Raw genomic sequence first — 12491 nt, 5'->3', positions numbered from 1 at the left:
CTTGAACTGTTCCAGATTCCCCAAGGTGATGACCTTAAACCAACAAACTGGAGGGAATCAGTTGGCATTTATTGTTTACATACCTTTTAGGGAGTTTGCCAGTTTGTGGGATTATTTGTCACAAAGTCAGCTGGAGAAGAAAGATTAATAATGACCTGCCTACCTACAAATTGGTTAGAAAATGGCTTGTTAGAATTCGAATCCTCAAAATTCTAGGTAGGGAAACCTCCCTTAATTCTGGAAAGGAATACCAAACCACCACTTGGCCCTCACATTCCTGGAGGCAGGTCTGACTCAGAAAAGGATACCTAGGCGACATCATGTTAGTTTTGTAAAGAAAAGAGAGACACTCTACTATATACAAGGGCAAAAGTTTGGGGTGGATGTGAGTGGTGTCCAGTTAACCCTGGACCGAGCCTCGCCGCCACAGGACCATCCCTCTGCCTGAATTGATCTCAGTGAATTGCATAGAATCATCTGCTGGTAGAAACCAACCAGCAGCTGTCACAATGCCCCGCAGGACTTGGAGGTCAGAGCTGAACTGACCAGAGTCAGGGGTGGGAAGAGAATGGCACCCAGAACTTTGGGGTCACTTCTTGCTGCTGGAGGGGTCAAGCAAGACTCTCTCTCAGTGACCATGGAAGGCAGATGGCTTCGGTTAGAGCCCCGGCTCCTCACAAGAGCCTGGAACAGGAAACGGACAAGGGTCAGAAAGAGTCCACCTTCTAGTTAGAAGGGACCTTAGGCAGATCAGAGGAGCCTGTAGGGGCAGGCGAGCCATACAGGGTCCCTCATTCATTCATTCATTCATTCATGCACGCGTTCAGCAGACCTAAAGCACAAATGATACATAGTCATTCACTCATTCACTCAAGTGACAGGTGCTGGATAAACAGTGGGGGGCAGGGTAAAAAGGCCAGTGGTCTGGCAAGACTTTGCTGGGGGCGGGGCATGAAGTTGAGACCCGTGGGTCTGAGTTGTTAAGGGCACGTAAGTTCAGGAGAAAAAAAAATTCTTTTTATGGAAAATACTAGAGTATGTTTGCAAATTGACGGCAGCTATCCAGTGGAGAGGGCCAGAATAAGGGCGTAGGAAGGAGTGTAACGGAAGGGCAGAGTCCCTGCTAAGGTGAGTGGAAGAGGGGAGAGTCCATTGCACTTGAGGAAGGACTTAGACTTTTATAGACCTAGAGACCGCGCTGCCACTGCAGAGGGAGGGAGGGAGGGAGGGGAGAGGCGACAGGAGCAGTGGCTTCGATTGCACTTTGCACGGAAAGCATGAGCCCAGATCCTCTGCACAAAGGGGAGGTAGGAAGAAGGAAGAGGGTTGAGAAGTGAGGGAGGGAAGAGACAGCATACCTAGAAGAACACAGCAGGATGGCTATGCAATGGGGGGGGGGGAGGGGGCATGGGGCTGGAGGGTAACTAATGATCCATGGATCCATCCATCTTGAATTTACCAGGTGCTTCTCTGTGCAGTTGGGGATTTTACTCCAATGACCCTCACCTTGAAATGCAGGCTCAAGGAAGGTGGAAAGGGGGCCTATTTGGCATTCTGGGGGTTGCCAGGAGGCTGACATGGAGGGTGGAAAGGGGACCGTGCTTGTGCCGAGCCATGGAATCTAAAAGAAGCTGAGAGGAACGTGAAGACACGAGGCAGGGGATGACAAAGAGGACCTGGCGAGGGGCAGTGCGTTATTGGCCTGCTGGACCCGAGGCGCCTTCTTCCGGGGGGCGTTGCTTTTTTTTCTTTTTAATGTTGATTTATTTTTGAGCGAGAAATAGCTTGAGCGGGGGAGGGGCAGAGAGCGAGTGGGGGACAGAGGATCCAAAGCAGGCCCCGGGCTGACAGCACACAGCCCGATACAGGGCTCAAACTCACGAACCGTGAGATCCCCACCGAGCTGAAATTGGACGCTCAACCAACTGAGCCACCCAGGCGACCCCATGGGGCATTTAAGCGAGGGAGCTTACAGGTATAGTCAGAGCGTAAACTTTCCCATTCCTGATTTTGGAGACAGAGGTTTCTGGTGAATGCAAAACACGTAGGTGAGGAAGGAAGGGAATTCTAACATGGGCTACACCAGGAATGGACCCTAGGGACCTTATGCCGAAGGACACAAGCTGGACCCAGAAGGAGGAAGACCGTATGAGTCCACTTATGTGGGGGCACCTGGAATCATCAGATCCACAGAGGCAGAACGTCAAAGGCTGGCTGCGGGGGGGCTGGGGTGGGGGCAGAGGGTTGGGGAGTTAGGCTTGAATGGGGACAGGTTCAGTTGGGGAAGAGGGAAGGAGTCTGCAGACAGATGGCGGTGAGGGCGGTACAAAATGCGGATGTACTTAACGTCACCAAAACGGTTAAGGAGGGCACGTTTGATGTCGTGTGTATTTTACCACAGTAAAAAAAAAAAAAAAAAATCCACGTGTGACCATAGAGTGGGCGGCCAACGAAAAGGTCCTCAGCAATGAGGTGGCCACAGAAACACGCAGGGGTGCAGGCTCTGAGAAGGGCGGCAGGGCAGGGTTGGAGACGGAGGCTGTGGTCCAGGAGCTGCAGGGTCCCATGAACAAGGGGCATGGCGGAGAGGTGGGTAGAGGCCGGCGGCTGAGTGTGGGGGGGGTGGGGCAGTAGACAGGAGGGCTGGGGGGGGGGACAGCCGTCTGCATGTTGTGATTGGGGAGCATGGACGATGCCCACCCGGCCCTGGCTCGTGAAGGGGAGAGAAGGAACACAGCCAGTTGAGAGGTGGCAGGAGACTTTGGGACAAGCCCAATCCAAGTTAGGTCAAGTGGGCAGAGGGAACTGTCTGAGAAAGACTGAGGATATTGGGGTGCCCCCGGGCTGCAGCAGGAGGAGAGGGGTGGTTATGGGGAACGCTTGGTTCAGCAGGGAATTGCGGGTTTCAGAGATCCGCGGGACAGCCCCAATCTTCTGGTACCCAAGTGTTGAGCCAGGGTTTTGGAGGCCTAGTGAAACGCACCACCTCCCCAGGAAGAAGGCTCAGAGCTCAGGGCCACCACTGTCATCTGGAAGGTTCTGCTTCAAGGCCGGGGGGTGCAGGGGATTTAGAAGCAGTGGAGAATGCTGTGGTCCCCAGAGGGCTAGACGCAGGCCCCCAGAGGACCTCCACTCTCCCAGTAAGCTCGGACGTGAACTCAGAGGCAACACAGTTCCCCCAGAGAGCCCAACCAGGCCTCTGTTTTCTAGACCTGACGGAGGCTGACATGCTCATTTTATGCATGGGGAAACTCACGTTTTGTGGGGACAAAATATATTCTCAGGCCAGGCTGGGACTGAAATTCAGATTTCCTGTCCTCCAGGCCGCCGTGGACCCTCTGCTACCTTAGGCTCCAGTGGGGAGGCAGAGAAGGGCTGAGTATGCCCACAACTGCCCTTTAGGGTTGGCGGTGGAGAATGGGGCAGGCGGGGAAACTGCGTAAAAGGAGAGAGGGTGGAGGGCGCCTGGGTGGCTCAGTGGGTCGAGCGTCCAACTTCGGCTCAGGTCATGATCTCACGGTTCGTGGGTTCCAGCCCCGCGTCGGGCTCTGTGCTGACAGCTGGGAGCCTGGAGCCTGTTTCGGATTCTGTATCTCCCTCTGTGTCCCTCCTCTGCTCATGCTCTCCGTCTCTGTTTCAAAAGAAAGAAAGAAAGAAAGAAAGAAAGAGAGAGAGAGAGAGAGAGAAAGAAAGAAAGAAAGAAAGAAAGAAAGAAAGAAAGAAAAGGAGGGAGGGAGGGAGGGAGGAAGGGAGGAAGGAAGGAAGGAAGGAAGGAAGGAAGGAAGGAAGGAAGGAAGGAAGGAAGGAGAGGGTGGGAAGGAGAAGGCAAAGGAAAGAATGGGAGGCTGGGGAGAGGCTAGGTGGGAACCAGGCTGGCTGTCTCAGTACCCTCTGATCATCCCTGGAGGCTGTGGAACGGGTCAGGCAAGCCACTTTCCCTCCTCCTCCCGAGAAAGATCAAAGGCTCTAAGCTTGTGGGTGGACCAGTTCCGCTTCAGTGGAACTGTCTTTCTACAAAAAGGATAGGAAGGAAGGCAGCCTTGTCCGTTAATACTGGAGAAAGTTCTGAGAACAGTGTGAACCCGCAGAAGCCAGTTCCTTTCCCTCCTGGCTGAGGGCGTCTAAAAACCAACCATGCAGTTAAATACAGGGAAACCTCTTCTTGGGGGGCGGGGGGGGGGCTCTTCAACAGTGGATGACAGTATTCAGGACAGGGACACTTTGGAAACTTTATATTGCTAGAAAGGGCTGCTTGTAGGCAATCATGATGTGAATATTCGATGCATGTGGAAAATATAACAGGGCTGCAGCTGAGAAGGATTTTTACAGTCTCCGTTCTGTCTAACTCTGAGCAGCCTCTGGATTTCTCGAATGTTTGGGAGGGCTGCCCAATCTGACAGATACGAAGAATAATGTGTATCCCCACCCAGTGGCAATGCCTGGGAGCGCCTTTCTTTTAAGGAGTTGGATGCTTCCTGGCTCATCCTCTGGCCATGGGTTATGGGCTGAATTGTGTCTTTCTCTCCCAAATTTATATGTTGCATTCCTGACTCCCAGTACCTGGTAAGATGATGACTGTATCTGGAGACAGGGTCTTTAAAGTGGTAACGAAGCGGTGTCTGGGTGGCTCCGTTGCTTGAGTGTCTGACTTCAGCTCAGGTCATGATTTCCTGGTTTGTGAGTTCGAGCCCTGCATCGGGCTCTCTGCTGTCAGTGTGGAGGCCGCTTCAGATCCTCTGTCCCCCTCTCTGTCTCTGCCTCTCCCCTGCTCACACATGCTCTCTCATGCTCTCTCTCTCTCTCTCTCTCTCAAAAATAAACACATTAAAAAAAAAATCAAGTGGTAATGAAGAGTCGGTCACTAGGGTGGGCCCTAATTCAATATGACTGGTGTCCTTATAAGAAGAGGAGATTAGGACACAGAGACCCACCCAGAGGGATGGCCATATGAAAACATGGGGAGAAGACGGCCATCTGTAAGCCAAGGAGAGAGACCTCAGAAGAGACCAACCCAGCTGACACCTTGATCTTCGACTTTAGCCAAAAAAACCATGAAACAATTCATTTCTGTTGTTTATATCAAACCAGTCTGTGGTACCCTGTAATGGCAGTGTGGGGAAACTCACACGCTGTGTCCAGCAACACTTTATTGAGTGGGCAAAGGGGCTGTTTCTTGGGACATACCTCTTTCTAGGAACCATGGGGTGGGAGGCATGGCCTGGGAGAGCTGTCTGAATGGAGCTTTATGTTGAAGGAGACACATTCTTCCCTGACTCTCTGATTCCCTCTGAACACACTTTTGTGAGAAGGTGATGTGGCCAAGGTCAGGGTCAGAGGCGTATATCCTCCTTTTCCTAGATGCCTCATGTCTGGTTCTATGAGATGGGAAGGGCCTGCCATATCGTTGATGTCCTTGTAAGGACTTCTAAAAATGTAGTTTAGATCCCTTTAAAAAATGCCAACAGGGGTGCCTGGGCGGCTCAGTCGGTTAGGCATCTGACTCTTGACTTCAGCTCAGGTCACAACGTCATGGGTCACAAGATCAAGCCCCACATGGGGCTCTCCGCTGATAGCCCAGAACCGGCTTGGGTTTCTCTCTCTCCCTCCCTGCCCCTAGCCCGCTTGCCCATGCACTCTCTCAAAATAAATAAATAAACTAAAAAACAAAACAAAACAAAATGCAAACAAAAAATCAAGCCACGTAAAGCGACGCAGGCTTTTTACGGCAGAGCTCAGGAATCTCTAATTCTTTCCGGAGCAGCCACAGACACACGTGGTCTTCGGCTGAGCCCATGGGGTTCCAATGATTCACGCAAGAATAGAAGTTTTGGGGCTGGACCCCAGGAGGGGCCGGAGCCCATGGGGAGATGTTCTGAGTGGCCACGGGCAGCCCGAATAACCTAGCCGCCTCGCCTCGTCATCACGGCCCTGGCTGCCGGCCAAGCCCCGGGCAGAGTAATGACTAACTGGGCTTCCTCCGGGAGGGCGGAAACAGTTCAACTCCTGTGACAGCTGTAGTCAGTTAGGCGTGGTTTTCTCGTCTGACTCGGGCTGTGCAGATCCCGGCCCGAGGGGCAGAGGAAGGACAGCCTCGCCGCCAGAGTCTTCCAGATGGCCGAGCTGGACCTCATGGCTCCAGGGCCACTGCCCGGGATCAGCGCTCACCCTCTGGCCACTGTCAGCCCAGACTCTGGGTCGGCCAGCCCGGCCGAAGAGGACACGGGCTCCCTGGGGAGCCCCCAGGGGGAGCCAGAGGCACAGGACGGCGGCTCTGAAGGGCAGGGGGCTCCAGATAGCGCCGCTGCTGGGGAGGAAGAGGAGGAGGAGGAGGAGGTCCTATGTGACTTCTGTCTCGGCACCTGCAGGGTGAAGGCGGTCAAGTCCTGCCTGACCTGCATGGTGAACTATTGTGAGGAGCACCTGCGGCCTCACCAGGAGAACAGCAAACTGCACAGCCACCAGCTGACCGAGCCCGTGAAGGACCGGGACCTGCGCACCTGCCCTGCCCACCGCAGCCCGCTGGTCGCCTTCTGCCGCCCCGATGGGCAGTGCGTCTGCCAGGAGTGCGGCCAGGACGAGCACAGGGGCCACGCCTTGGTCTCCTTGGATGCCGCCCGCAGGGACAAGGAGGCGAGTGCTGGGGTCCATCCAGGAGAGGGAGGTGGGGAGATGGCGTCCCGGGGAGAGGCTGGACCCCCCCACCCCCACCCCGCATTGCAGCTCCTGGGGCTGCAGACTTCACTATGGCTGTTGGTCCAGCGTAAATACCTATTGCACTTGCCCTTGGGCACTTGGAACAGGTCACTCTGGTCCTGTCTCCCTCCCGCCGTCCCCATGCTGGGTGTGTGTGTGTGTGTGTGTGTGTGTGTGTGTGTGTGTGTCCACGCTTGCTAGCTTGCTGCCATTTCTCAGCTTTCTGCAGTGGATCTGCGTTTGGGTGCAGTGTGCTGGCGTTGGAGAGCTTTGGGCAGTGACGTCTCCTTCTGGCTGGATCTGTGTGGCAAGTAATGAAATGCACACCTTGGCAGAAGTTCAAGAGAGAGAAAAAAAAAGTCAAACCTTTCGCCTGATTTCTCTTTTCCCCTTTACCCCACCCGGGAGACCAGTAGAAAGTGCCCCTCTAGAGACCCCCGGTGTGAAGTCTGATCTGAGAGCTTAAAAAAATGCCAAGGTAGCATAGAATTGGACACTTACCTTCAGGTCCGATGTCAAGGACGGCTTAACTGAGGGAAAATGGAAGTTCCTCATCAGATAGGGGCGCCAGGAGAGGCTGAGAGACACCACGCACAGAGCCTGTAATTTTATTCCCATCAGATAAAGAGACTGTTTCTAGAACAACTGGCTTTTCTTTGCCCTAAAGCTGATAGCCTGGAGAAGTTCTTGAGAATGGGTTTAGTTACTGTGTATTCTTTGTTTCTCATACTTTGACTCTCCATGAGCGCTTTTTTATTTTTTTTCCTTCAGTAGGGAAGTGCAGTTGACTTTTCTCCCACATTCCTTATGTTCATACTGCTGACAGCTCCCTGTTTACACTACACAGGGCGGGAGACCCACCGCAACTCCTCCTCAGTCCAATGTTCCTGGGCAGCAAAGGGAAGGGCTTTCTGGGAAGAATGCTTTACTTGCCAGGGTCCCTCCTCCGCGTCCTTTCTCAGGCACAGATTTTCTCCAGGGTTAGTGGGAATTGTTCTGGAAAGCTCTGTAGCCCAGGGGTCAATGAGTCACCATCTCCAGCTCAGGAAGGCACTTGCCAAGTGCCTCCAGTGTTTCCAGGGTTAGAGAATGTCAAGTCAGGAAAGCAGGTCACTGCCACTCATGACCAGGATGAATGAGGCTCTTTCGTAATCCTGGAGAGGCTCTCTATCAACAGGTCAAAGGAAAAAGCTCTACATAGTTGAGCCAAGTGGGCTTCAGTAAGTATTGCCGTGTGCCAAATACTCTGTAGATTTTCTCCTCCTCCAATCCTCAGATCACTCTATGGGGTGTCATTTCTTTTTATCGCCTCCACGTTTTCCCAAACTCATACAGGCAACTGAGTCATGGGATGAGGCGTGGAAGCTTTTGGGAAGCCACCCTACTCGGGGAACATGAGTGAAGGACCCTAACCAAGATCACAATATTGTAACTTTCTGTTTGGTACCGAAATCCTGCCACACATATAGTAGAGATATTAGTACAAAGGGTCCTGCTGTTCTCTGTGGGTATAAATGTCTGGATATTGTTATATTTACCTGGAAAAAGTGATGGGCGTACATGTTGAAAACCAGTCTCCACCAAAGGTTGCAATAGACCATATCAGGAAAAGGTCTCCCTCCCATCCTGGATCCCCTCGCTTCCTTCCTCAGTTAAACACTACTATCTCGACTTTCTTCTGTTTCCTTTCAGAAATATTCTGTGTCTGTATTGGCAAGGGATACAATATGGATATTAAAAAAAATTTTTTTTTTAAAGTTTATTGAGAGAGGTAGAGATAGATAGAGAGACTGAGAGTGGGAGAGGCAGAGAGAGAGAGAGAGAATTCCAGGCAGCCTCCATACCATGTGTGGGGTTGGAACTCATGAACTGTGAGATCATGACCTGAGCCTAAAGCAAGAGTTGGACACTTAACCAACTGAGCCACCCAGGTGCCCCGCAATCTGGCTTTTAAACAATGAAAACTTGTGCACCACAGGGAGGGTGATTGTAGTTCCGAGCAGGGAACAGTTGCGTAAAGCGTGTTCGGAACCCTGGATTCAGACATCCTAGGGGAGAGCTGTGTAAGGTGAAATAAAAACTTGGTAGAGGAGCTCTAGAGTCATTTTTTTGGTGCCGAAAAGCCGTCACGGTTACAGGTACAATGCAACAGCCCCACCCCCCAGACTTGTGGTAAAGGCCCCAGTTCAAAACCTCCGCCTTGCCGGTCTGCACGACAGAGCTCTTGTCCTTTCCATCCTGTGCCCTTGTTTTCAGCTCAGAGAGCAAGCCTACGTCCTAAGTGCAGCCAGACTCTTGTTGGCTCTACCAAATCTTAGGAGCCAAAAGCTTTCTTGAAAGGAGCCCAAGAGACCAGCCCAGAAGACCCAGTGGCTTGATGAGGCTGTAACCGCCACCGGGACTATTTTGAAAGTTGTACTTGACATCATTAAGGTTCCAGAAGCTTGGTATGCCCTTCAGCTAGCGCCGGCCTGATGGAGTCCTTTGCAGCGAAGGTCACTTTGGGTAGTGCTGAGGGCTAATTACTGAAGCAGGCACATTGTTTCAGGAAAGTGCAAACGGCAGGGTCAGCCACGAGGACACAAAAGCAGCTGAGATCCTGCATCAGAGTGACAGAGCCACCGATTTCTCCATTAACCAAGGGAGCCCCTGCTGAGGCTCCTCGGGTCTCCGGCTATGCCAGTGGGGGCAAAACCTCAGGATTCGGGGAGTTGGGTGTTCTTTGTTATATGTTCCGTCCTGCTGGGCTTCCAGAGCCCGGCTCTTCCTGATGGGGACCCCTCGACACTTCTCTCCGCCCCGGGCCGGCTTCCTGAGGCCTCTCAGTGCAGTTGGCCTTGTGCACTGGCTGCTGATTTCCCGTACCTTCTCTGAATCACGGGCATGCTGCTATGAGAACGAAACTGGGTGCGTGCGTGCGTGCATGCGTGCGTTCATGCGTGTGTGCATGCCTGGTGAACGCTTCCTGACCCAGGAAGTGCACGTGCTTCTTTCCTGTTCTCCCTCAAGCTTATCAAACCATCATTGATTGCTTCCTATGGGCTAAGCGTGAGACCACACTGTCTGTCCTCGGGGAGCTTGGACTCTAACGAGGAAGCCAAGGAATGTTCCACGGCTCCCTGGAGTGCCAGAGGGCTGAGGCAGCAGAACAGCTACATGTTCCAAGGACGGAGTTGTCACCAGGAATGAGGCCAGGGCAGGGTTCTCAGAGAGGGGGACGTCTGTCTTGGATCATGCGTCCACTAGTGACAGGCCATTACATTCAGCCTCAGCATTGGTTCCAGAAAGTTCAGGACTGGACGTGGCCCACGGACAGTCTCCAGGTAGAGCAGGAGCCAAGTTTCTGTGAGCCACACGAACCAGCATTGTCCTCGGCCCATTCTCCGGTAGCCAAAAGGCAGATGATTGGAGGCCACTCAGGAAAAGAATTTCTTCTGGAAGTTCTGAGAAATGTTTTGGACTCAGTATTATTACATAACTTGTTTTTCCTTAGACATTCTACCAGGGTGTATATCTCAGGGAGGATGTTCTGTTTGGCTGGACTGGCGTGTAGTAGGTTCTGACCAATCCACTGAGGAATGAAGTCAGCCCGGGTAGAACTCTTGTGCTACCAAGTGCAAACTCTCCAGAACGACCAACCAACGTTGTGTGGATGGAAATACAAAGGAACCGACACCACCTGGAATTTTCTTCTCCCTTCACCTTCCCTCCGCTATTCTTACCTGCACCTCTGACCTGAAGTCTGACCCCTGAGCTCTGGGTGCTACCTTCCACAAGAACAATTCTGTTAACCTATTCTTGTGGCCCTGAACCAGAGGAGAAGCTAAATGATCTGACAGGGAGGGACGCCGGGGTGGCTCAGTCAGTTAAGCATCCAACTTCAGCTCAGGTCATGATCTCACAGTTCGTGAGTTCGAGCCCCACATCAGGGTCTGTGCTGACAGCTCGGAGCCTGGAGCCTTCTTCGGATTCTGTGTCTCCCTCTCTCTCTGCCCCTCCCCTGCTCGCGCTCCGTCTCTGTCTCTGTCTCTGTCTCTCTCTCTCTCTCAAAAAGAAAATAAAAACAAAATAAATTAAAAAAAAATGCACTGACATGGAGAGATCACATAACCAGCAATGGCGGGTCTCAACACTCCAAATACTGTGCCTCTTGTACATGTCATTACCTTGCTGATGTAGACAGTGCCGTCCCGTCTAGGACTGCCTTCAGTCATTGACGCCACTGTCTGGCTTTTGTGCGGGGTCCACCCTGCCCCCCCTCCCCCCGGAAGTGTGTACAGATGACATCTTGGGAAACCCTAAAGCCAGAGCCTGGGGCACCCTGTCATTTTCTAGGAACAGGATTAACTGGAGATACAGGTCTCCCCAAGCGGCCCCACCTTTTGTGGTAATCCCAGCGCCTTCCCCTGGGGTGACTCACTCAAAGAGGTCCCCACTTAGGTAGTCAGGAGTCCTTTTCTCCTTTTATGGCAGTCTGCAGGCAACGGAGAAGGCCCATTCCCCGGCTCCTCTCTGGGAGCGTCCCTGTGCTCCACATCAGGTTGGGGCTGCCCGTGTTGTCCGCTGCCAGGCTGTGTTTCCGCTCTGTCTCCTAATAAATTTTTTTTTTTCAACGTTTATGTATTTTTGGGACAGAGAGAGACAGAGCATGAACGGGGGAGAGGCAGAGAGAGAGGGAGACACAGAATCGGAAACAGGCTCCAGGCTCCGAGCCATCCGCCCAGAGCCTGACGCGGGGCTCGAACTCACGGACCGCGAGATCGTGACCTGGCTGAAGTCGGACGCTTAACCGACTGCGCCACCCAGGCGCCCCTGTCTCCTACCACCTTTAAACAAGCACGTCACGTTTCTCCCCTTCCCTGGGACAGGTCACTGTATAAGCCTTTTATTTATTTACTTCTTTTAATGTTTATTTGTTTTTGAGAGAGAGAGAGAGAGCACACAAGTAGGGGAGGGGCAGAGAGAGAGAGAGAGAGAGAGAATCTATAGCAGGCTCCAGGCTCTGAGCTGTCAGCACAGAGCCGGACGCGGGGCTCGAACCCGTGAACCGTGAGATCATGACCTGAGCCGAAGTCAGACGCTTAACCGACTGAACCACCCAGGCGCCCCTGTGTTAAGCCATTTAGATAGACCAGGATTCCATGACTGCTCCCAAAAGGCCAGACCCTCCCTCCGCCTCCAAATAGGTCTGGGGTGGGGAGGTCGTGAGGCTCCCTTAGTCCAAGTCAGCATCCCAGGTCCTGAGCAAAAGGAAACAAAATAAAACAAAGCAAAGGAGTTACCTGCCCCCTGCAGAGGGGGACGAAGCCTCCTTCCTGCCTCCCTATACCCTCACAAGGGGGCCTGGAATCCGCCCCCAAGTTTCTGTAGGAAAAAGCAGAGATCATTTATGCCCTCTGAGTTCCCTTAGGGCCAAATGACACACGGCTTCAAACGCAGACAGAACCTGTTGAAAGCAGTTAAAAACTATTCTTTTTGTGCCGATTCATGCCCTTGTGGTCGGGCCTTTGAAGGTTGCAAAGGTTTCGGCTTTATGTGTTGGCACACTTCTTGGCAGAAAGGTGCTCGGGGAGTCTCCGGAAGGAAGAGTGAAGCAGGTGGTGGGGATCGGGGTGGGCAAACCCGAGGTTCTCGGGCAGGCACTTGGCTTGGGCGGGAGGGCTCGCTCTGCCTGCCTCCAGGCGCGATGAGCGCGTGATGGGACACAGCCATGGTGGCACCACCCGGGACAAGAAAGGGTGACCACGAAGGCCTCACTGACGTTGGTGGAGCACGAGCAGCGTGCCAGCTACAGGGGC

General features: G+C 53.0%; 1 protein-coding gene across 8 annotated transcripts in view; it reads left to right on the top strand.

The window, feature by feature from the left end:
• The window catches only part of TRIM16 (tripartite motif containing 16), a 65791-nt gene that overhangs the window by 37890 nt on the left and 15410 nt on the right, over positions 1-12491 (top strand). For 7 of the 8 annotated variants that reach the window (XM_086686083.1, XM_086686088.1, XM_086686082.1 and 4 more), the window contains one exon: positions 6366-6630. In XM_086686083.1, coding sequence (XP_086542209.1) covers positions 6366-6630 — 265 coding nt within the window. Of the gene's footprint in view, positions 1-5971; positions 6631-12491 lie in introns of those variants that run through there. The other variant, XM_025920392.2, reaches the window with a different exon arrangement.

Source organism: Puma concolor, chromosome E1, assembly GCF_028749965.1.
Source record: "Puma concolor isolate L17-30 chromosome E1, mPumCon1.1.hap2, whole genome shotgun sequence".
Lineage (NCBI taxonomy): Eukaryota > Metazoa > Chordata > Mammalia > Carnivora > Felidae > Puma > Puma concolor.
The sequence above is the reverse complement of the archived record's forward strand: the minus strand, read 5'-3'. Positions and strand labels throughout refer to the sequence as shown.